The sequence below is a fragment of the Scyliorhinus canicula genome, chromosome 8 (assembly GCF_902713615.1).
Source record: "Scyliorhinus canicula chromosome 8, sScyCan1.1, whole genome shotgun sequence".
Taxonomy (NCBI): domain Eukaryota; kingdom Metazoa; phylum Chordata; class Chondrichthyes; order Carcharhiniformes; family Scyliorhinidae; genus Scyliorhinus; species Scyliorhinus canicula.
In genome coordinates this window covers 18,757,988-18,778,768 of record NC_052153.1, presented here as the reverse complement: position 1 = coordinate 18,778,768, position 20,781 = coordinate 18,757,988, and the positions used below count along the sequence as shown (strand labels likewise).

The window sequence follows — 20,781 nt, the reverse complement described above, 5'->3', positions numbered from 1 at the left end:
GAACGTGAATTACAAAAGATAACCAGCGCAAAATATCAAAAAGGATCGCAAAAGCTTCTATAAGTACATAAAAGGGAAGAGGGTCACTATGTTGATCCCTTGGAAGATGAAACCGGAGAGTTAATACTGGGGAACACAGAAATGGCAAAGGTGCTAAATCAATACTTCGCCTCAGTTTTCCCGGTGGAGGACACTCGTACCATTCTTATAGGAACGCGCAATTCAGAGGTAATAGGAAGGGAGGAACTCAGAACAATAAACATCAATAGGGAAAAGGTACTCAACAAACTATTGGAATTGAGGGCTGACAAATTTCCCAGGCCTACATCCTAGGGTGTTGAAGGAAGAGGCAAGGGATATGGTGGATCCATTGGTTATTATATTCCAAAATTCCGTGGGCACGGGAAAGGTTCCAGTGGATTGGGAAAATGCTAACGTAACGCCCTTATTCAAAAAGAGAGAGGGAGGCAGAATGTGGGAAATTACAGACCAGTTAGTTCAACATCCGTTGTCAGGAAATTGATAGAATCAATTACTAAGGAAGTAATAACACGACATTTAGAAAGTCAAAGCGCAATCCATCAGTCAGCATGGTTTTATGAAAGGCAAATCATGTTTGACTAATTTGCTTGAGTTCTTCGAAGATGTGACAGGCAAAGTGGATAATGGGGATCCAGTAGATGTAATACTTAGACCCCTACTGTATTCCTTATACACACACGTCTGTGTGGCAAAATTTGGCTCCAACTCCATCTCCACGTTTGCTGATGACATGACAGTAATGGGTCAGATCTCGAACAACGATGAGTCAGAGTACAGGAGGGAGCTAGAGAACCTAATGGAGTGGTGTAACAACAATCTGTCCCCCAATATCAGCAAAACTAAGGAGCTGGTCATTGACTTCGGAAGCGGAGTATCGTACACCCCCCTGTCTGCATCAATAGTGCTGGGGTGGAGATGGTTGCATCTTCAAATTCTTAGATGTGCACATCACCAACAATCTGTCCTAGTCCACCCATGTCAATGTTATGACCAAGAAAGCACAACAGTGCCTATACTTCCTCAGGAAACTAAGGATATTCGGCATGTCCACATTGACTGTTAGTAATTTTTACAGATGCACCATAGAAAGCATCCTATCTGGCTGCATCACAGCCTGGTATAGCAACTGCTCGGCCCAGGACCGTAAGAAACTACAGAGACTTATGAACACAGCCCATTCCATCATGTGAAACCGCCTCCCAACCATTGACTCCATCTACACCTCCCGCTGCCTTGGGGAAAGTGGCAGCATAATGAAAGACCCCTCCCATCCGAGTTAGTCTCTCTTCCAACCTCTTCCATCGAGCAGGAGATATAAAAGTCTGAGAACAAGCACTACCAGATTCAAAAACAGCTTCTATCCCTCTGTTTCTAGACTCCTGAATGACCCTCTTAGGGACTGAACTGATCTCTCCACGCATCTTCTGTACTGAGTAGTACTACACTCCGTATGCTTCACCCGATGTCTGTGTCTGTGTATTTACATTGTGTATTTATTGTATGTCCTATGTTTTTTTTATGTATGTAATGACCTGTCTGGACTGTACACAGAACAATACTTTTCACTACCTCAGTACACTTGGAAATAAATCAAATCCAATCCAAATTAAATCTAAATATCTGGACTTCCGGAAGGCCTTTAAAAAGGTTCTGCACAGAAAGGGGTTCAGAGATGAGGGCGTCATTTGAAAATGCCAGTCAGACATCAGATTATTCAAGTCTACCTTGTAATTCAGTCTGAGGATTGCCTGCTACAAGTACAACTGAGTGCTGAAGAACATGTCTCAACTCAAATATTTTTGCTGACAGGACATTGAATGATAGTATTTCAAAACATGCACCACGCTAAAAGGAGGTAGAAAAAAATATTGTTGGAGAGACATACTATCCTGGTCACTTCAGAGCAATTGGCTAAAAACATGGCCTATACAAAATGTTAAGGACAGGTTATTTGCCTATTTGGTTGATCTGGATTGGTTTAGAGGAACAACTATGAATAAATAATTGCCCCTATTTCATTTTTTGACATGCCAGGCAACATTAAAAGCATTCTTCTTTAATTATTAAAAATAGAAACACAACATACAGAAGTTTCAAATTGGATTGACTAACTGGTAGTATTAAAAAATAATATTATGGATTTATATATTCAGTTCAGTGGGTTAATGTGGGTTGTCAAGTTTTATAACGTACAGAAATGATTGTTCAGGACTGATTTTCTTTGTTTCATTTTTAGTGCTGGATAAAACGAGGCCAACCAAAGTCTTTCTGGATTTCTGGATTCTTCTTTCCTCAGGGATTTCTGACTGGTAATCATCAGATAGAATTTATTGAAAATAATTTTACTTAGCGTATTTGTCAACTTTGAACTTGGTTCCACATTTATCACCCAGCGACCATTCTTGGGCTGTTCATAGAATCATAGAATTTACAGTGCAGAAGGAGGCCATTTGGCCCATCGAGTGTGCACCGGCCCTTTTAAAGAGCACCCTACCTAAGCTCACACTATCCCCATAACCCAGTAACCCCACCTAACCTTTCGGACACTAAGGGCAATTTATCATGGCCAATCCACCAAACCTGCAAATCTTTGGACTGTGGGAGGAAACCGGAGCGTACAGAGGAAACCCACGCAGACACGGGGGAGAACGTTCAGACAGTGACCCTAGCTGGGAATCGAACCTGGGACCCTGGATCTGTGAAGCCACAGTGCTAACCACTGTGCTATCAACATCCCCCCCCCCCCTCCTCCCCCCACATTTGAAGGAAATACTGCAGAATGATGTTGAATCAAATAATCCAAGTTCAGAGAAATAATTTGATTTGTTAATCAAGAGAAATAGGCTCAATGCTTTTTAAAATATTGATAAAGAAGATGACATTTTCCATCTGGCACACGACATATTCCTGTTTCATACTTTCAAACAAAAAGAAAAATGTTAAGATCTTCAACCTAAAGAGCAATGAAACTGTGACCTCACCTAGTGTTTTACTTAGCTGTTATTAATTAGACTTTGTAATTCTGTTGTAGTTGAAAGTGTAACAGAGCAATTCATCAAATTGCTCTTTTTTTGCAGCTGAATACACATAGGGTAAAAATGCAGTTTATGCCATAGAAATGTCACAAGATAAATGATTTGGATTATTTTTTCATTTACCCATAAAACTTCCCAATTTGTGTTCGACGTGCATCCATTAAGATTTGGTCTAAGAAGCTGAATCTTTGTCAGGGGCCTAGGGCTCAAGTTGGCCATTGAATCTGATGTCTGTACTGCTCAGTATGTACTAAGTAAAGCCTTGAGAGATCCGTATGATTCAAAAAGCCTTCTTCATATTGACTGGCTCAACCTAAACTAACTAACCCATTCCCAACCTGCTGGAAACTATTACTGGTTCACTGTATCGACTTTAGTCTGCCTTTTTAAAAGTTAATTATTGGGTTGTGAGTATCGCTGGCAAGGACTATGTTTATTGCACATCCCCAATTGTCCTGAGAAGATGATGGTGACCTGCCTTCTCGCATCATTGTAATCCATGCATTGTTGGTAATTCCACAATGCTGCTGAGTAGGGAGTTCCAGGTTATATTGAAGGAGTGGTGACATATACCCAAGTCTGAATGATGTGCGGCTTGGCAGTGATGAAACCCCTGAATCTGCTGCCCGTGCTTGGCTAGCTAGTGGAAGTCACAGGTTTGGGAAGTTCTGTGGAAGAAGCCTTGGAAAATCGCTGGGAAGAATTCTGGAGATAGTACTAGAAAATTGATGGTGAAGAGTTGGGTGAGTGGATGAGATGCTAATCAAGTTGGCTGCTTTGTTCTGGATCATGTTGAGTTTCGCAAATGTTGTTATAACTGTACGCTTCCAGGCCACATGAGAGAGTATTCTATCACAGGAGGAGAAACCCACCAGTCAACAACTGGAAGAAGGGGAAGGGTGGTCAGGGAAAGGGGAGCATCAGCAGAGGGTTGGGTGGTCTTTGATATTCTGAAACCCAAACGTTTCTGTCTCTGAAACCCAAAAGTTTATGTGGCTTCAGATCAAAGGTGGGATTGGAAACTGCAGGCTAATTACTGCCTCCACTCTCCCTCAATTAATGAACTAGTATTTCACCATGTCAAACACACTTGAAAGAATCACTGAGGATAATTAGGGCACAGGATATAATCGGGGTAGGGGACCTCAGTGTCCATCATGAAGAGTTGATACTACCAACTCTGAGCAAGACCCGAAGGCACAGCTGTCAGACTGGACTTGCAGCAGGTAGTAAGAGACATAACATTAAGCAATTTAAATTTGTTCTCACCAATCTCCCTTTCACAGACCGTAGGAGTGACACTGCATAGTCTTTGTGGGTACCGCAACCATTCTATCTTTGAGGTGATCAACAGCCATTGTTTTCTTTGCCTGTTGACAGATGTGACTTGTCACCTATTTCTCATTCATAGGAAAGAGAAGTTTCCTTCCTGGACTTGTTTTTATTCATTTAAAGAATGTAGGAGTCGCTAGCTAGGCCAGCATTTGTTGCCCATCCCTAATTACATTGGATAACGGTGCTGGTGAGTTACCTTTTTGTACCGCTGCAGTACCTGTGGTGTAGTCACACCCATAGTGCTGTTTTCATTTTTTAAATTGACCTTTTAGCAGTTTGATACAACTGAGTGCATGCTGGTTCCATGAATCACGCTGATATTACCTGTGAAGGTATCCCAACTTGAAACACCAGTTTGTGGGGGAGCATACATTTGTTTTTAGAATGGTGTGAGGAATCAAGTGAAACGCCAATGAGAATAAGCGGTCCAGTCATTGTGTAAAAATTATTAAGGATTATTGATTAAAGTAAGGACAAATATACACGAACGGGACTACAGTACTCTAAGACATTAAGTATATAAACCATTAAACACCCACACTTTTCGTAGAATGTACTCCTTGTTCCAAAATATATATATGATTCCTGAACTCCTTAAGATTTCCCTTGTCCCCCAAACAACATTCCTATTAAATAGATCTGTAAGTTAAATCCACCTTACAATTACTACACAATATAGGGCTGATGATCAAGAATGATCCAGTGAAGATATTTAAACTCCCTTTATGATGATTTCTGCGCCGGCTTAGCTCTAAGACTTAGGAACTGTTAGATTTAGAACTTAGCCTCTAGGATGCTAAATGGAAACTGGCTTGTCTGCTTCTGAACCTGTTAGATGTAAACTGCAAACCTCCCCGCTTCTGGGGGCCCTGACAATTATTTCCCTTTGATTCTGCGTTCAGTATATTTGGTGGCTGCCCCCCTCAATTTCCTTGACTCCATAAATGAGCATGTGTATGTCTCACTAATTTTCCAATCGACTAGTTCGTATGTTTCAACAGAAAACATGTTTCTGCTCACACCTGGTTTGATCTGCTAATTCAGTTACTGGGAAATACAAAACTCATCCTGCCTTTTGTAGGCTGGCCATTGCTGTCACTAGGCAGATTTTTAACTGTTGCTGGGCATATCGCATCCCGTTATATCTTTTTAAATCCATGTTACTGCTGCTACTAGGCAAATCCATGTCACAAGGCCAATTAAGAGTCAGCCACACCTGGAGCCATGAGTCACACACAAGCCAGATAAGGACAGCAGATTTAATGAATCAGGTTTTTCCAACAATCATAGAATCATAGAATTTACAGGGCAGAAGGAGGCCATTCGGCCCATCGAGTCTGCACCGGCTCTTGGAAAGAGCACCCTACCCAAGCCCACCCCCCCACCCTATCCCCATAACCAAGTAACCCCACCCAACGCTAAAGGCAATTTTGGACTAAGGGCAATTTACCGTGGCCAATCCACCTAACCTGCACGTCTTTGGACTGTGGGAGGAAACCGGAGCACCCGGAGGAAACCCACGCACACACTGGGAGAACGTGCAGACTTCCCACAGAGAGTGACCCAAGCCAAGAATGGAACCTGGGACCCTGGAGCTGTGAAGCAATTGTGCTAACCACTATGCTACCGTGCTGCCCCAACCATGGTTTCATGGTCATCAATAGATTTATTTAATTCCGTTTTTTGTTTTTTATTGAATCATATTTCCACCATCTGTCTTGGTGGGACTCCAACCCAGGTGCCCAGAGCATTACCCTGGGTCTCTGCATTACCAATCCAATGACAATGCCACTATGCCACTGCCTCCTCATCCCTGAGCTTCCATGCATACCCACATCTCAAATGTTTTTTCAATAAATTCACCCCCAAAATGATTTCCACTTGCATTAATGCCAATTTCAAAGTTGCTGAAAATAGAATTTTAAGTGTTCTCTTTATTTTGAGCAGAAATGGCTGGAATGCACACTCGTGTTTGTCTCATTAAGATTTCATTAAATCCGCTTCTTTATCTAATTTGGCATACTTCAGAGTATTGCATCCTGATCTAAATCTCAATTTCCATCGGATTCTATGCTGCCAATCATTGGCGCTGAAAAAGCCACATCTTGTTTCTGCAAGGGTTGTTCCAATTTCTGTTCCTCCAGTATTCGTAAGCGTTTGTTTCATAAAGAAAGAGGTATTGGATAAATTGAGTGATGCATCGAAATCGCCAGCACAATGGCAAAAGATAGCTCCCTTTCTCCATGTATCAATCTCCCCACAGTTTCCTGACTTCACGCATCTTCAGTGGGAATGGATCAGGCGTTAGTATAAAGCTTCCACAACTACAAGTGACTCGATGTGTCCTGATAAAAAAAATAGGAAAATAACAAGTCTGAAAGAAGACCAATGCTGCGGGCAATTAGCTACAGGGAGCAGGAGAGAAATTCCTTTAGCCATTATTCTGGCCTTCTGTACAAAAAGAAAATAACCTTTGCACGAACAAGCCAGCAATAAATGATGGGGATTTTATTGGCAAAGTGAAATGTCTTGGCAGTTGTCATTCTGCCTCATTCCACATAAATTATTTATTCACTCATCACAGAAGAAAACTCCCCTTGAGGAGCTGCAGGCTGCTGAATTTCAACCCCCACCCAATTGAAATTAAAATCGCTTATCGTCACGAGTAGGCTTCAAAAGAAGTTACTGTGAAAAGCCCCTAGTCGCCACATTCCGGCACCTGTTCGGGGAGGCTGTTACGGGAATCGAACCGTGCTGCTGGCCTGCTTGGTCTGCTTTCAAAGCCAGCGTTTTAGCCCTGTGCTAAACAGCCCCTTTGTTACAGCTTCTTTCGTTCTCTCTTTCAGGCACACTCCAGAACCACGCCAGGAAATACAACCTACCAATTGATGAACTTAGCTTTTGTTATAATGTTATTCCTGTGTATCGGAATGCAACGGAAGTAGCAGAAGCTATGAAAACGTTAAAATATGGGGAAGTTCTTCCGATGGATGGATTGGTAATTTCCGCTTCTCAGTCTAAAAATGTTTCAGCCTTGAATGATTGAACCTATCGAATAATAGAGAGCAGCTCCTCCAGATCACTGATGTGATATTGCTGTTCAATCTCTTGTTGGCAGCTAGTGTTAAAAAAGAAACTTAAATCTTTTGGAATTGTATGGAGCTGGATCTGCAAGAAAAATATTTTTTAAAAATCTATTAAATCACAGTAATAAGTATCGCCAAAAAAAAGTAGAATTGATAGGACTCTGGATTGTTACATTTTGCCCAAATCAGAATTAGATGTGGGTTATGCTCGGGATGGAACTGCGATGAATTAGGTTCTGAGATGCTGGTGACAAAAAATCATGAGGAAGCTTAATAACCTCAACAGTTAATGTTTCCACACCAAGGATAATAATTAATCAAAGCTACATCTTCCACTTCCTTTTCCATCTGTCAGGTATTACAACCTCATTGAACTTGTCCTGTAAAGTAATCATGCCGGAATTCTCCAGCTGTTGGGATTCTCTTTTCGCGCCGGCAGCACAGCCTCACCCGCAGGTTTAATAGAAGCACTACCTGGGTTCCAGCCTGGCACTGCCAGGGTGTCCAGGTGGCACTGCCAAGGTGCCAACCTGGCATTTTTGTGTGGATAAGGTCAGGTTGGGGGTGCTCCTCGTGGGTGTTGGGGGAGGTTGGGGCTCGCTCCGGGAGCCTCACTACACAGGAGTTCTGGAAAGCGGAGCTCTCCAATAGACAAAAGGGGGCTGTGTGTAGCTTTGGCTGGGCATTCCCCATTGAGGGCCCTTATCAAACACGAGTCATGTTTTCTAGCCTTGTGTTTCTCTGCGCTGACTATGGGCGAACGTTTCTCACGCTCGCTTTGGGACTTTGCTCTCATTTCGTTAAATCGCGCCCAAGGTCTTTTAAAAATGTTTTCTGCTCTCCACCCCTTTTAGATACTTATTTTCCAAGGAATAAGTGACCGCCATATACTTCCTACTGAAATGTACAACTTTGTACTTATCTGCATCTATATGACATTCCAGTAGGCTAAGACAAAGGCAAACTATTGCTCTTCATCCTTCTCAATCTGTCTGCAGTCTTTGCTACACTTGATCTTTAAATTCTGCTCTATCCCCTTTCTGGTCATCCGACTGTGTGGGATTGCATTCACTTTATTGATCCATTCACAGCCGGAGAATCATATGCAATGGCTTCTCTTCCAGATCCTGCACCTTTACCTCCGTTGTCACCAAGGATCTATCCTTGGCCACCTCATTTTTCTGGCATCTATGTACTGCTCCTCAGCAATGTAAACAGTTTCTGCATGTATAGTGATGGCATCCAGTTCCGCCTCACTACTTCACCATCCGTCGACTGCTCCATTGTCTCTAAATTGTCAGTCTGATAGTCTGACATCCAGTATTGGATGAGCAAAAATGTCCTTCAATTACACATTGGAAAGATTTAGGTTGCCTTCACAAACTCTGTTCCCTCGCACTGACTCCATCCTCTCCCTGACAATATTATGAAGCTGAAGCAGACTGTTAATAACCTTGGTGTTATATTTGTACCAAAGGTGTATTCACACCAGATGCTAGAAGATCTATTTCCACCACTATTGCATCACCTGCTGAAACCATCAGCCATGCCTTTGTTACCATTAGACTTGACTGTGCCAACACACTACTGAATAATCTCCCTGATTTGACACGTCACGAACTTGAGGTCATTAAAAACTGCCCATTTTGTAACTCGCTCCAAGTCCCCCTTTCCCATCTTTCCCGTGCTGTCTGACCTGAATTGGCTCCTGGTTTAGCAATGCCTCAATTTTACAATTCTCATCTTTGTTTTCAAATCCCTCTGGGTCCTCCTCCCCCTGAATGAATCTGTGATCTCCTTCAGCCTTGCAACCTTGAAAGATACCTTTGCTTCAAATTCTGGTTCAAAGTTGGTCAGGCCTGGCTTATGGATCAAAGATGGCCTTTGTATAGCTCTCTTTGAATTTGGTCTCTGCAAACCTCAGGGGAGTTATTAGGGTCTCTTCAGAGATAACAAGGTGCAAACCTCTTTGACATTCTGAAATAAGCCCTTTTGTTCAGGGCCACAAACAGGCATAGCTTTAGCATCTAAAAAGTGTCTTTATTCATTATTCAAAAAATAAATTGGCCAGGAGAAAATATATAGGGCGGATTCTCCCAAAAGGGAACAAAGACCCCTAACGAGTTTGTTTTGCCCTCTATTTCCCGGCACCGCACATGACTATTCATAACGACCTGCATTGAATAAGAGGCCTGAATGGGGAATGTGCGACCGAGGCCACACACAGCCCCGTTTTGTACAGTGGGGAGCTCTGCTCGCCAGAACTCCCCATTGTAACAAGAGATCGGGACATCATTTTTAAATGACGTCCCGATCTCCGAGGCCCCCGAAACAATCCCCGACCACAACCCCAGTCCGAATGCACTATGGGAGCCCTCCCCACCCCACACCCTACACCCTCCCAACACCCACACCGGGCAACCCCAGCCCGATCACATGTGCGCATAAAATGGCAGCTTGGCATGTTGGCAGTGTCCATGTTAGCTGGCAGTGCCACTTGGGCTCCTTTGCAGTGCCAGGCTGGCATCCACGGTATGCATCTGGGGGCCTCTGACCCCCTGGCAGACGCCCACGAGTGCCATTCTGCCTGTTCTCCGTTAGTGGGAACTAGTGCTGAACAGCACTCACCTGAGGTCTCCGAGTTGTAGGGTGGAATCCCAAAGCCTCAAGTACCTCGAGAATCTGCACATTAAGGTGAGGCTTACTGCCTTGCTCTAATATGCAGATTTGCCAAAAAGTGATCCCGCCAATTTTGGGCGGGGTTCACATCCCAATGTCTCGCAAGATCGCGTTATATCTTGCAAAGTTTGGCGTGCCAGGTAGCTTCCGGGAGCGGGTTGTCCCAGCTTTCAACGGCCACGGTGCGTTGCAGTAATCTGCATTTCAGACACAGTGAGGCCTTTGGATCATGCCCATAGTGAACGGTCTTGCCCCCGACAAGAATTATGTTTTCCTATTTCTTTTACCTTTAGACTTGCATTATTCTCACCAGATCAATCTCCCCTGGATGCCAATCCCACTGAACAGCAATATGTGAGTCTGCTGCAGTTGCACAGCTCCTTCCTGTGCCAGTATGGTGTCAGAGTTCCTTGAAATGGAGGCCTTCCTTCTGACACCAGTTTCAGTCACATATTCACTGCCCTGATCTGCCAGTTAGCACATGGTTTGGATAATAATCCAGTGAGGTCCACAGAGTCCATAGATTCCCTACAGTGCAGAAGGAGACCATTTGACCCATCAAGTCTGCACTGATGGTCTGAAAGAGCACCCTACCCAGGTCCACTCCCCCACCTTATACTCGCAGCTCCACCTCACCTGCATATCTTTGATGCTCTGCTTTGTAATTTATTTTGTGATATTCCCTTAAAAGGTCATCCTCTTTTTCTTCCCTCTGTCCTTTTTCCCAACATCGATCACAACAACTAAATCTTCCCCTTCCCAAGCTCCTCTTCGGGTTTTCCAATATATCTTTTACCTTTGCACCAGATGGGCAACACACTTTCCGTACTCTTTCTTGTGACTGCAGACAGCGTTATATATTGGACTAATTATTGAAACAGACGCGATTGTAACCTTTTGATTCTGCTCTCCCCCTCCTTACTCTGCCTTCTGCTCCACAGTGCCTTGGTTCACATTCTGGCTGCCCACTCCACCACTTGTGGATTACCCCATATGCAGCACATCCATTGCACTTATTGGACAGGACCAGTTTCTGTCAGACCTACTTCTCTATTTCCAAAAGCAAATTTTGAATAGCAAGTTAAAAAGACCAATAGAAATTCATTAGATAGGGGCCAATTTTAGAAATGTATAAATATTAATTTAAATTTAAAACATGTGGAAAAAATTGAGTCTGTATCAGAACGCAGAATTTTGCATCCTGCAAATAAAATGGCATCCTTTTCAGGGAGCTTAAAGAAGCTTTTGTCACATTATGGAGTTTCCATAAAAGGTCAGTTTCTAGAGAAGTTACACGATTGAGGCCCACAGCAGAACGTGACCACTTCACCTTAGCTGCCTCTCCAATACAATGCTGACGGTGTGCTATTTTGTCAGAGATGCTATCTGTAGTAATCCACGGGAGGCAGGAGTTCCGTCACCACCCCAATATTTATTTACAATAACGATATTACAGGAGCAGCTACAAACAGTGCTGCTAGCAGTCCAGTCAACTTAAGACTGGCTCACAAAGCCTACACAGGTGATTATATGGGTCCTCTCAATGAGCTATCATTGAGGGAGCTCATACTCCAATTGGCCAACCAATAAAGCCAATTGGAGTTCATTACACTATCCTTTGAATGAAACATTGGATCTAATTCCTGATTTTCTTATAAGGTGGCGAGCCGAGGTGGACACTAAAGATCCCATAATGTTTTTTTGAAGAAGAGTGACTATTTCCCGACATCCTACCAATGATCCTCTCTTAACTAAAGTCACCAAAATATTAGTTGGTCATGCAACTCATGGCTGTTTGTAGAATGTAGCATTGTTTGTCATCCTGCAGAAGAGTCTGTCTGTGGAAAGTTTTATAAAAATGAAATTACTACATTTTCACTTTGCATTTTTTGTTTCAAATTAACAGCAGATTAAGCTTGTTGCTGACACAGTGATGACATTGCTTCTTCACTCACAAGCATCGTAAAATCTCTTGTGAGACCAAGTACAATGATGACATTGTAAAGTGCGTCATATGTTACCTTGCAAAGCAACTATAAAGATTTATTCATTGGAGAATAGCCCACAATGCAAGAAAAGCTCAGGAAGTTTTCTCCACATCTATAATATAATCTGTGATTTTTTTTAAAAGCAGAATTTGATGAAAGACAGCTATTTTGTGACAACGAAACAGAACTGCATCCAAAATATTTGCTGATTTTTCTACATCTTCTCTAATCTTTTATTCATTGTGCATTTCTCTTTCCACCAGTTACCTTCCCCTCGAGATGGTGTACTGGTCCATGGAATGTTTATGGATGCGTGTCGCTGGGATGATAAGGAAATGGTGCTCGAAGACGCCATTCCCAAAGTGATGAATTCTGTTTTACCGGTTGTGCACTTTGAGCCTGCACAAAACTATGAACCAAGTCCAATGCTGTATCAAGCACCACTTTACAAAACATCGGCCCGAGCAGGAACCCTATCAACAACAGGTATTGTACCCAAGTTAGCTCAAAGGGAAATAAACATCAAGGGGAAGAAATTTGTTGAACATATGATATTAACGAGGAATGTCACAGGGACTGCGCAAATAGTAGCTGGCAGCGTTGCCTTACCTGAGGAAATTGAGGTAATTCTGTACCGCATTGCTAGAAGCCACATTATGTGAACAAAGCTTCTCTCCCGAGGAACTGGATTTCAAAATGTCCGTGGAGTCAATACATGCGCGATTTCAAAATCGCAGTCCCCGAAGTCATGTGCTTCCGACGCCTCTGGGACTTGATATAATTTTTAAAGGGCTGGTGTTGGAGAGGGAATCGGAACCATGACACTGTAAATTAGGAGCTTGTTGGGGCCCAGCATAATCAGGATTTCAATTTTTAAATCTTTACTCGCTGAACCCAAACACCCATGCATGTTGTGCGTGTTGTGTTCTATGGCTCCCCGATCATGAAGACACGCATAGAACATGTGTGTTTACCTATAATAAGTATTTATTATGTACAGACAATGATAATTAAGTTTCTTGAGCTACTGTGAGATGCAAGTGACCTGTTCTCCATCCTGCTACTAACTGCTGTGTCTCATCAGTCACCCAATGTATAGCTGGCTCCATGTATATCTGGCTCCACCTACTGGCAGGAGGTCATAACTGTCAGTACATGTACTGATGATCAGCTTTATACATTTGAACAATTATAAACAGTTATATACAGATATGCATGTGTGCATATCACCACAGTGCATAGCTGTTGAGTTCATTGGACATCGAAATGTTTCTTTTCATTTGTGGAGAAGAGCAGCTTCAGCGGCACCAGGACCATTGCTGGTTGAGTTCATGGCCATTTTCCCCCATCTCAAGTTCCACTGGTCTTTTCTGTCCTCAGCAAGGCAGTGGTAGCCCTCAACATGGCTACCACTGCCTTTGCTTCTGGTGGTAGGCGAGTGGCTCCTGCCTCCTGGAGGCACTTGACCCATCCAATTGGATGCCAATTAGAGTATCGACATTCAAAAATAATGTTGTGCGCACAACACAGTTGGGGAAAGGGAGTAAGGATCCGGGAGTCATCCAGCTGTTGGGTTGCTGACTCTGCTTTGACATCCGGCCACGTACGCCGGTTTTAACCCTAATTGCTAGGGAACTAGATGACAGATAGGGTCAACCAGCACAAAGGCCTTTCATCTTAAATTCATAAGTCTATAAGATTTGGCCCATCAAGTCTATTCTGCCATTCAACCATGGCAGATATGTTTTTCATCTCCAATCTCCTGCCTTCTCCCCATAACCCCTGATCCCCTTATTAATGATGAACCTATCTTTCACTCTCTTAAAGACACTCAGTGACTTAGCCTCTACAGCCTTCTGCGGCAATGAGTTCCACAGATTCATCAGCCTCTGGCTGCAGAAATTCCTCCTCATCTCTGTTTTAAAGGAGCATCCCTTCAGTCTGAGATCGTGCCCTCGGGTTCTAGTTTATCCTACCAGAGGAAACGTCGTCCCCACCTCCACTCTATCCAGACCTTGCAGTATCCTACAAGTCTTAATCCAGTCCAGATCAGTGTCTATTGGCTGAAATAATTTTGGGGAAATCTTGGTGGGCTTGTACTGATTGGGCGAAACTATACCCAATGTTACATTAAATTGACAATTGCATCTGGAGAACTAATGGCTTCTGTGGGGATATAGAAAATATGCCATAACAATGTGTTAAAGGGAGCTCCAATGTCTATCTGAGAGTGCCAGGCGTGATCTGGCGGTTCTTATTGGGTGATGTGGAAAGGTGGAAAAAAGTTTGCTTTTGCATCATGTGTAATGACAGGGAAAATGTGCTGATGAAAATTTGCTCAGTTTGGTATTGAAAACTGAATCATTTATTGCCAGGTTTCTTTGATATTCTTTTTTTTTATAACTTGTGCTACTTAAAAAAAAAATCAATACCCCTCCAAAGTAATTGGCTGTGAATTTAGGGGGCTCGTTAGCCTTGGGCGCAAACCCTGCCGTGTCCGCAAAATGCCGCCAGAGGCCAAAAACGGGATTTGCACCAACGATTTGAATGCATTATAATGTACAGTCGAATCAGTTAACTTCAGACCTCATTGAATCTTCCCACCCACCAGGCATGATGTCACATGGGTGTGAATTACTGCTGCTTTTTAAAAATGGGAACCAGGTGCCATGACCTTCGAGAGGGAGGAAGGTGAGAGCACCACTCTCTACCTAGAACCAGGAGGTTCAAGGGGACAGAGCCAGCTGCCCAGCTCCAGAAGGGAGGGGCGGCCTAAAGGTGTTGGGCGGGGGGGCTTGGAACTGTGGGGGGGGGGGGGGGGGGGGGTGGAGGCCAGCAGTGACCGGGATGGGGTCACAGCTTGAGTGTGTAGCCTAGAAGCTTGCTGCCTGTGTTGTTTCAACATTGTTTCGAGCATTGTGTCAGTCTCCTGCCCATGTTGTAAGTAAAGTTTAATGAGTGTTGAGCTAGTTAGCTGTTAGTGGCATGGGAGTATGTGGTGTCTATGTGTGCAGGGATCATGAGGTAGGGGGAAGGGTGTGATGACACTGAAGAAGGTGGATCTAACGGGCTGAGTAGATGAGCCCCTGAAAGAGAAGGTAACATGGTGCCCAACCTTGGGGTTGCGGGCGGTGGGGGGTGGCAATCATCAAAAATTAATGGAGTGGCTCTCCAGTAGTCTTACGTGTAAAGGCCTGACAACAATGAGATTCTTGGGATGATGCAGCCTGAGTAAGAAGGGTGCCTATTAGTCCTGCCTATCCCTTGTGCAAAAATTAATTATGCCATCCAACATTTCTGAGACTCATGCTCATCAAACTAATTGACCTTCATGTGTTAACACTTAACAATGCAGCTGTCCACATTCTCAAGAAGAGAGATGATAATTCATTATTCAAGGATAAATTCTTGGCGACATGGGATCGAGTGAAACAAGGTGCCAGACCCCAACGCCTGCTATTGAGGATCCCAAGCCGTCGAGGTAGACACAAGCGTCCAGCTGACCCTGCACTCATGAGATATGGGCCACCATTGGAATATCCTGTCAGAACCCCTAGTGATGTAGAGATTAAAGGAAGGGACAACCAGACAGGAAGCCTGATGCGACTCTGAAGGGGTAGATGCATTGACCAGGGTCAGTCAAGCAATAGAGATGGAACCACATTTAGTAGAAAGAGGTCCTTCAAGCCTAAATAATATTCCATCAGCTAGCTATTTCCAAACAAGTAAATGAATCTCAAGATCTATTAGCAGAACACTTCACCTGGAAATCAAATTACCTCACTTTTATGGCATCTTAATCACTCCTCTAGCAGTCATACACCAGTATGGATCTTAATCATGGCTTTAATAACATTCTGCAAAAAATATAAAATTACAATTTCTCAAATTCATCACAAGGTTTACTGATTGAAATCAATATGGAGCCAGTGGAGCTGACAGCTCTGCTGGTTTCAATGCTGGAGCAGCAGAAACAAGCAACAGCACCCAGGTTACAACCAGTGCCGAGAGAACAGGGGGCCACAGGGCAGACACGAGGGCCGGAAGCAGCAACAGCTGAATAGGGGACATGAAGGTGAAGAAGTAGACTGAGGCTAAACAGGACCCATATGCCCTTCATATAGCTGTCAGACAATATGTACCGTAGGAGGCTTTGCCTCACCAGGGAGACAGTGTGGCACCTGTGCCTCAATCTGTCCAACTTGCTGTCATGTGGGGGCAGAGGGCACCCCCTCTCTGTGGTCATGAAGGTCATGGCAGCCCTCAACATCTACGCGACGGGTTCGTTCCAGGGCTCCACGGGTGGCCTATGTGGGATTTAGCAATCAACCACCCATAAATGCATCTGGGGTCACGGATGCACTCTATGCGAGGGCCTCGGACTTCAACCATTTCGACCTGGACCAAGGTCAGCAGGGCGAGAGGGCCATAGTTGGTTGCTACAGGTACAGGGGACGATTGACTGCGCTCATGTAACTTTAAACACCCCGTGGCATCAGGGATCCCTCAAGGCCACTTCAACCTCAGCTGTGAATCCTGGGAGACACTCTAGATATAGCGGTAGGGTTAGGAAGGTGAAGAAATTATCGAGACACCATGGGCAAAGGTGAGATTAGGGACGAGTAAATATTACTGGTAGATATTGAGAAGGGAACTTGCAGATGGTGGTGTTCCCAGGTAATAATAATAATCTTTATTAGTGTCGCAAATAGGCTTACATTAACACGGCAATGAGGTTACTGTGAAAATCCCCTAGTCGCCCCATTCCAGCGCCCGTTCAGGTATACAGAGGGAGAATTGAGAATGCCCAATTCACCTAACAAGCACGTTTTCGGGACTTGTGGGAGAAAACCAAGGCTCCCGGAGGAACCCCATGCAGTCACTGGGAGAATGTGCAGACTCCGCACAGACAGTGACCCAAGCAGGAATTTAACCCAGGACCCAAACGCTGTGAAGCAACAGTGCTAACCATTGTGCTACCATGTGTCTGCTGCCTTTGTCTTTTTAGAGGAGGGCATGGGTTGGGAAGGTGCAGTTGAAGGAGACTCGGTGAGATCTTGCAGTGCATCTTGGAGATGGTGCACACTACTGCCACTGTGCATCGGTGGTGAAGGGAGTGAATGTTTGTGGAAGGGTGACAATCAAATGGGCTGCTTTGTCTTGGATGCTGTCAAGCTTTCTGAGTGTTGTTGGAGCTGCACTCATCCAGACAGCTCGAGAGTATTCCACCACACAAACGATTTGTGCCTTGTAGCTGATGGACAGGCTTTGGGGGAGTCAGGAGGTGAGTTACTTGCCACAGAATTCCAAGCCTCTTACCTGCTCTTATAGCCAGAGTATATATATGGCTAGTCCAGTTCAGTTTCTGATCAGTGGTAACCCCCAAGATATTGATAGTGGGGAATTCAGAATTGCTAATACCATTGAATGTCAAGGGGTAATGGTTAAATTCTCTGTTATTGGAGATGGTCTTTGCCTGGCACTTGTGTGACCTGAATGCTACTTGCCACTTGCCAGCCCAAGCCTGGATATTGTGCAGGTCTTGCTGTAATGGAACATGGGACTGCTTTAGCATGTGATAAGTCACGAACATTACGTAATCATCAGCGCAAAAAAACACTTCTGGCATTATGATGAAGCTGTTGAAGATGGTTGGGCCTAGGACACTACCTCGGACACTACCTTGAAGAACATCTGCAGTGATGTCCTGGAACTGAGATGATTGATCTCGAACAACCACAGCCACCTACCCCGATGCTACGTATGAATCCGACCATCTGAGAGATTTCCCCCCATTCTTATTGATTCCAATTTTTGTTCAGCAAAGGTATTAAGGAATATGGGCCAAAGGCAGGTAGGTGTATGGCATTAAGTCACAGGTCAGCCATGATCTCATTAAATGGCAGAGCAGGCTGGAGGGGCTGAATGGTCTACTCCTGCTCCTATGTTTTACTAGGGCTCCTTGATATCATACTTGTTCAAACGCTGTCTTGATGTTGAGGGAAGTCACTCTCACCTCACCTTGGGAATTCAATCTGGCCACAATTGGGGTGGGGTTGTGGTTGGGCACACAGTGGTGGTAGCAGCACAGAGCCTTCCCCCGTGAAAGGCAAGATCTTCTGGCTGCCTGAGCAGGGATCAGTGAGGTGGCTGCTGTGGGATGGGTTCTCACCCACCCTGTGCAGATGAGCTGCCCTCTTACTGACCTTAGAAACTCCATTAGGGTCAACACTGGCAGATACCAGTGAATGTTAAAACAGTTAGAGCTTGGTTTAATCACGGGAATGTGGTTATTGATGTTTTGGGATATTTGCATTTTTTTCCCCCATCCCATATTTGAGGACAACTCTGGTTCTCTGATACATCTTTTTTTCCTCTAACCTCTCTCAGTAGTGCCTCCCTCTTTTGCACCGTGGAATCATTTCCTGTTCTCCACTCAATCACAAAGCATTCATTTGTTCTCCTAATCATTTTTCTCCTGGCTCTGGTCCTTATAAAATGCTAATTTGTAACGCCAACCAGCTCTGATAAAAGGCCATCAAACTGGAACATTAACCAAACATTTTTATTTCAAGATTTCCAGCATTTTTCACTTTCTGTTCCCAATTTGTCACGCTTTTCTTCAAAGGTGCTTTCAAAAATGTAATCTACTTGTAGTTGACAATTTGGAAGTGTTTTTCAGCTCGTGTGGCTGACTGTCAGGTTAGATTACATTCTTGAAATCACTGGCAGGACTACAATATTTTCTACATCCTGAGCTGGCAAGAGTTTGGCTGATTGCAAATCAATGTAACAAAACAAGTATTCCTGTTTATGTGATTCCAGGCCACTCTACAAATTTTGTCGTGACAGTACTATTGCCGTCAAAAAAAGATAGCGACTATTGGATCTCGAAAGGAGCTGCTCTGCTTTGCCAACTGAACGAGTAAATCTTTCTGCATTTGTGCAGGCGAGGTCACTTATTAAGGATTTATTTCAGTGTACAGAAGTCTGAAAAATGGGAAAGAAGCTGAGGGACTGGAGTCTTTGACTGAATTTTGAACTGCATCATTATTTTGGATAAAATTTTGCATAAACTTAAGCTTCTATTTTACCTTCATTCGTCTACTTCAAATGTACCTACTTGAGTTTATCATATGTGACTGATTTATTTTTTTAGATTTAATCATTACATCTTTGTACCTGAATATTGTTTCAATTATCTAAACGTTTAATTTGCTATATGAATATTAGTATAATTTCCTTAAATTAATTTTTCTTTGGTTAAAAATAAATTTCAATAATCTGATTGTGCCTTATTAATGAAATTTCAATAAACAAATAAATGATTTTGATCAAGATGTTTTATTTTAAACAGATTTTGTTGAAATGTAAAATTGCACCTAGATTTTCTATTTTATTTCAAATTTGAATTAACTGTAGTTCTGTCAAAAATAGACTCCGTGGAACATTTATATTGTCCCCTTTTCCCAATATTATCCATTTCATGAATTGTAGCCTGATTTGGAGTAGATTCACGTACTCCCGTTCACTGTAATTTGAAAGACTCACTAATTAGCCTATTTCATTATGAATTGCCTTAAGATATCTGCCTTCTGGAGATTTGCTGGATTGTTTTTGAGGTTTCCACTACCTTGCCAGCTGTCAGACACAGATTTTATCACTGCAGACAGCAAGTTGCAAGGACTGTTTGCCCTCAATTTTCTAAAAGTTGGTTGCTTGGACTGGGAGTCCCTCAGACCCTTTCCTCATCTTCCTGCTGCTCTTCATCAGAACCAATCTCCCACACCTCTGCTATCACCCCTTCCCCTCCCTCCCAGAACCAGGATAAGGTCCCCCTTGTCCTCACTTTTCACCCCCATCAGCCTCCACTTTCAAGGAAACATCCTCTGCCAGTTCCGCCAAATCCAGCATGATGCCACCACCAAACACATCTTCTCCTCCCTACCCCTGTCAGCATTTTGCAGGGACCGTTCACTCCAGGATACCCTGCTCCATCACCCCCAACACCTCATCCACTTCCCACAGCACATTCCCATGCGATCGCTAAAGGTTTAACACCTGCCCCTTTGCCTCCTCCCTGCTCACTATCACAGGGTCTATATACTCTTTTCAAGCAAGTGAGTGCTTCACGTGCCCCTCCTTCAATCTGGTCTATTGCCTTCGATGCTCCCAGTGTGGTCCACTCTACATTGGAGAGACTGAATGCAGACTGGGTGACCGCTTTGCCGAGCACCTTCGGTCTGTCCGCAAGCAGGCGCCTGGCCTTTCTGATGCTTGCCATTTCTACTCACCGTCCTGCCTGTCCACATGTGTGTCCTTGGCCTGCTGTAATATTCCAGTGACGCCCAGTGCAAACTGGAGGAACAGCACCTCATCTTCCGATTCGGCACGTTACAGCCTTCTGGACTAACATTGAGTTCAACAGCTTCAGACTGTGAACTCTCCCCTCCACCTTTACTCCATTTTTATTCATTTTCATTTCTTACATCGATCTGATTTCCCCTCACCATTGTTCAGCCACACTGCTCACCTTCGTTCTGCCATTCACACATTCTAATCTCTTTATGCATCACTGTCAGCTCCCATCTTAGCCTTAATCATCCCATTTACATC

The 20,781-nt window shown here is 43.8% G+C and overlaps 1 protein-coding gene across 2 annotated transcripts in view; it reads left to right on the top strand.

Annotated features, from left to right (window-relative positions):
• dnah6 (dynein, axonemal, heavy chain 6) overlaps positions 1–19,392 on the top strand; it is a 389,182-nt gene extending 369,790 nt beyond the window's left edge. For both annotated transcript variants that reach the window (XM_038804236.1, XM_038804238.1), the window contains 4 exons: positions 2,279–2,351; positions 7,259–7,410; positions 12,429–12,651; positions 18,991–19,392. In XM_038804236.1, coding sequence (XP_038660164.1) covers positions 2,279–2,351; positions 7,259–7,410; positions 12,429–12,651; positions 18,991–19,094 — 552 coding nt within the window. In that variant the 3' untranslated portion in view covers positions 19,095–19,392. The remainder of the gene's footprint in view (positions 1–2,278; positions 2,352–7,258; positions 7,411–12,428; positions 12,652–18,990) is intronic.
• Positions 19,393–20,781: the final 1,389 nt, after the last annotated feature.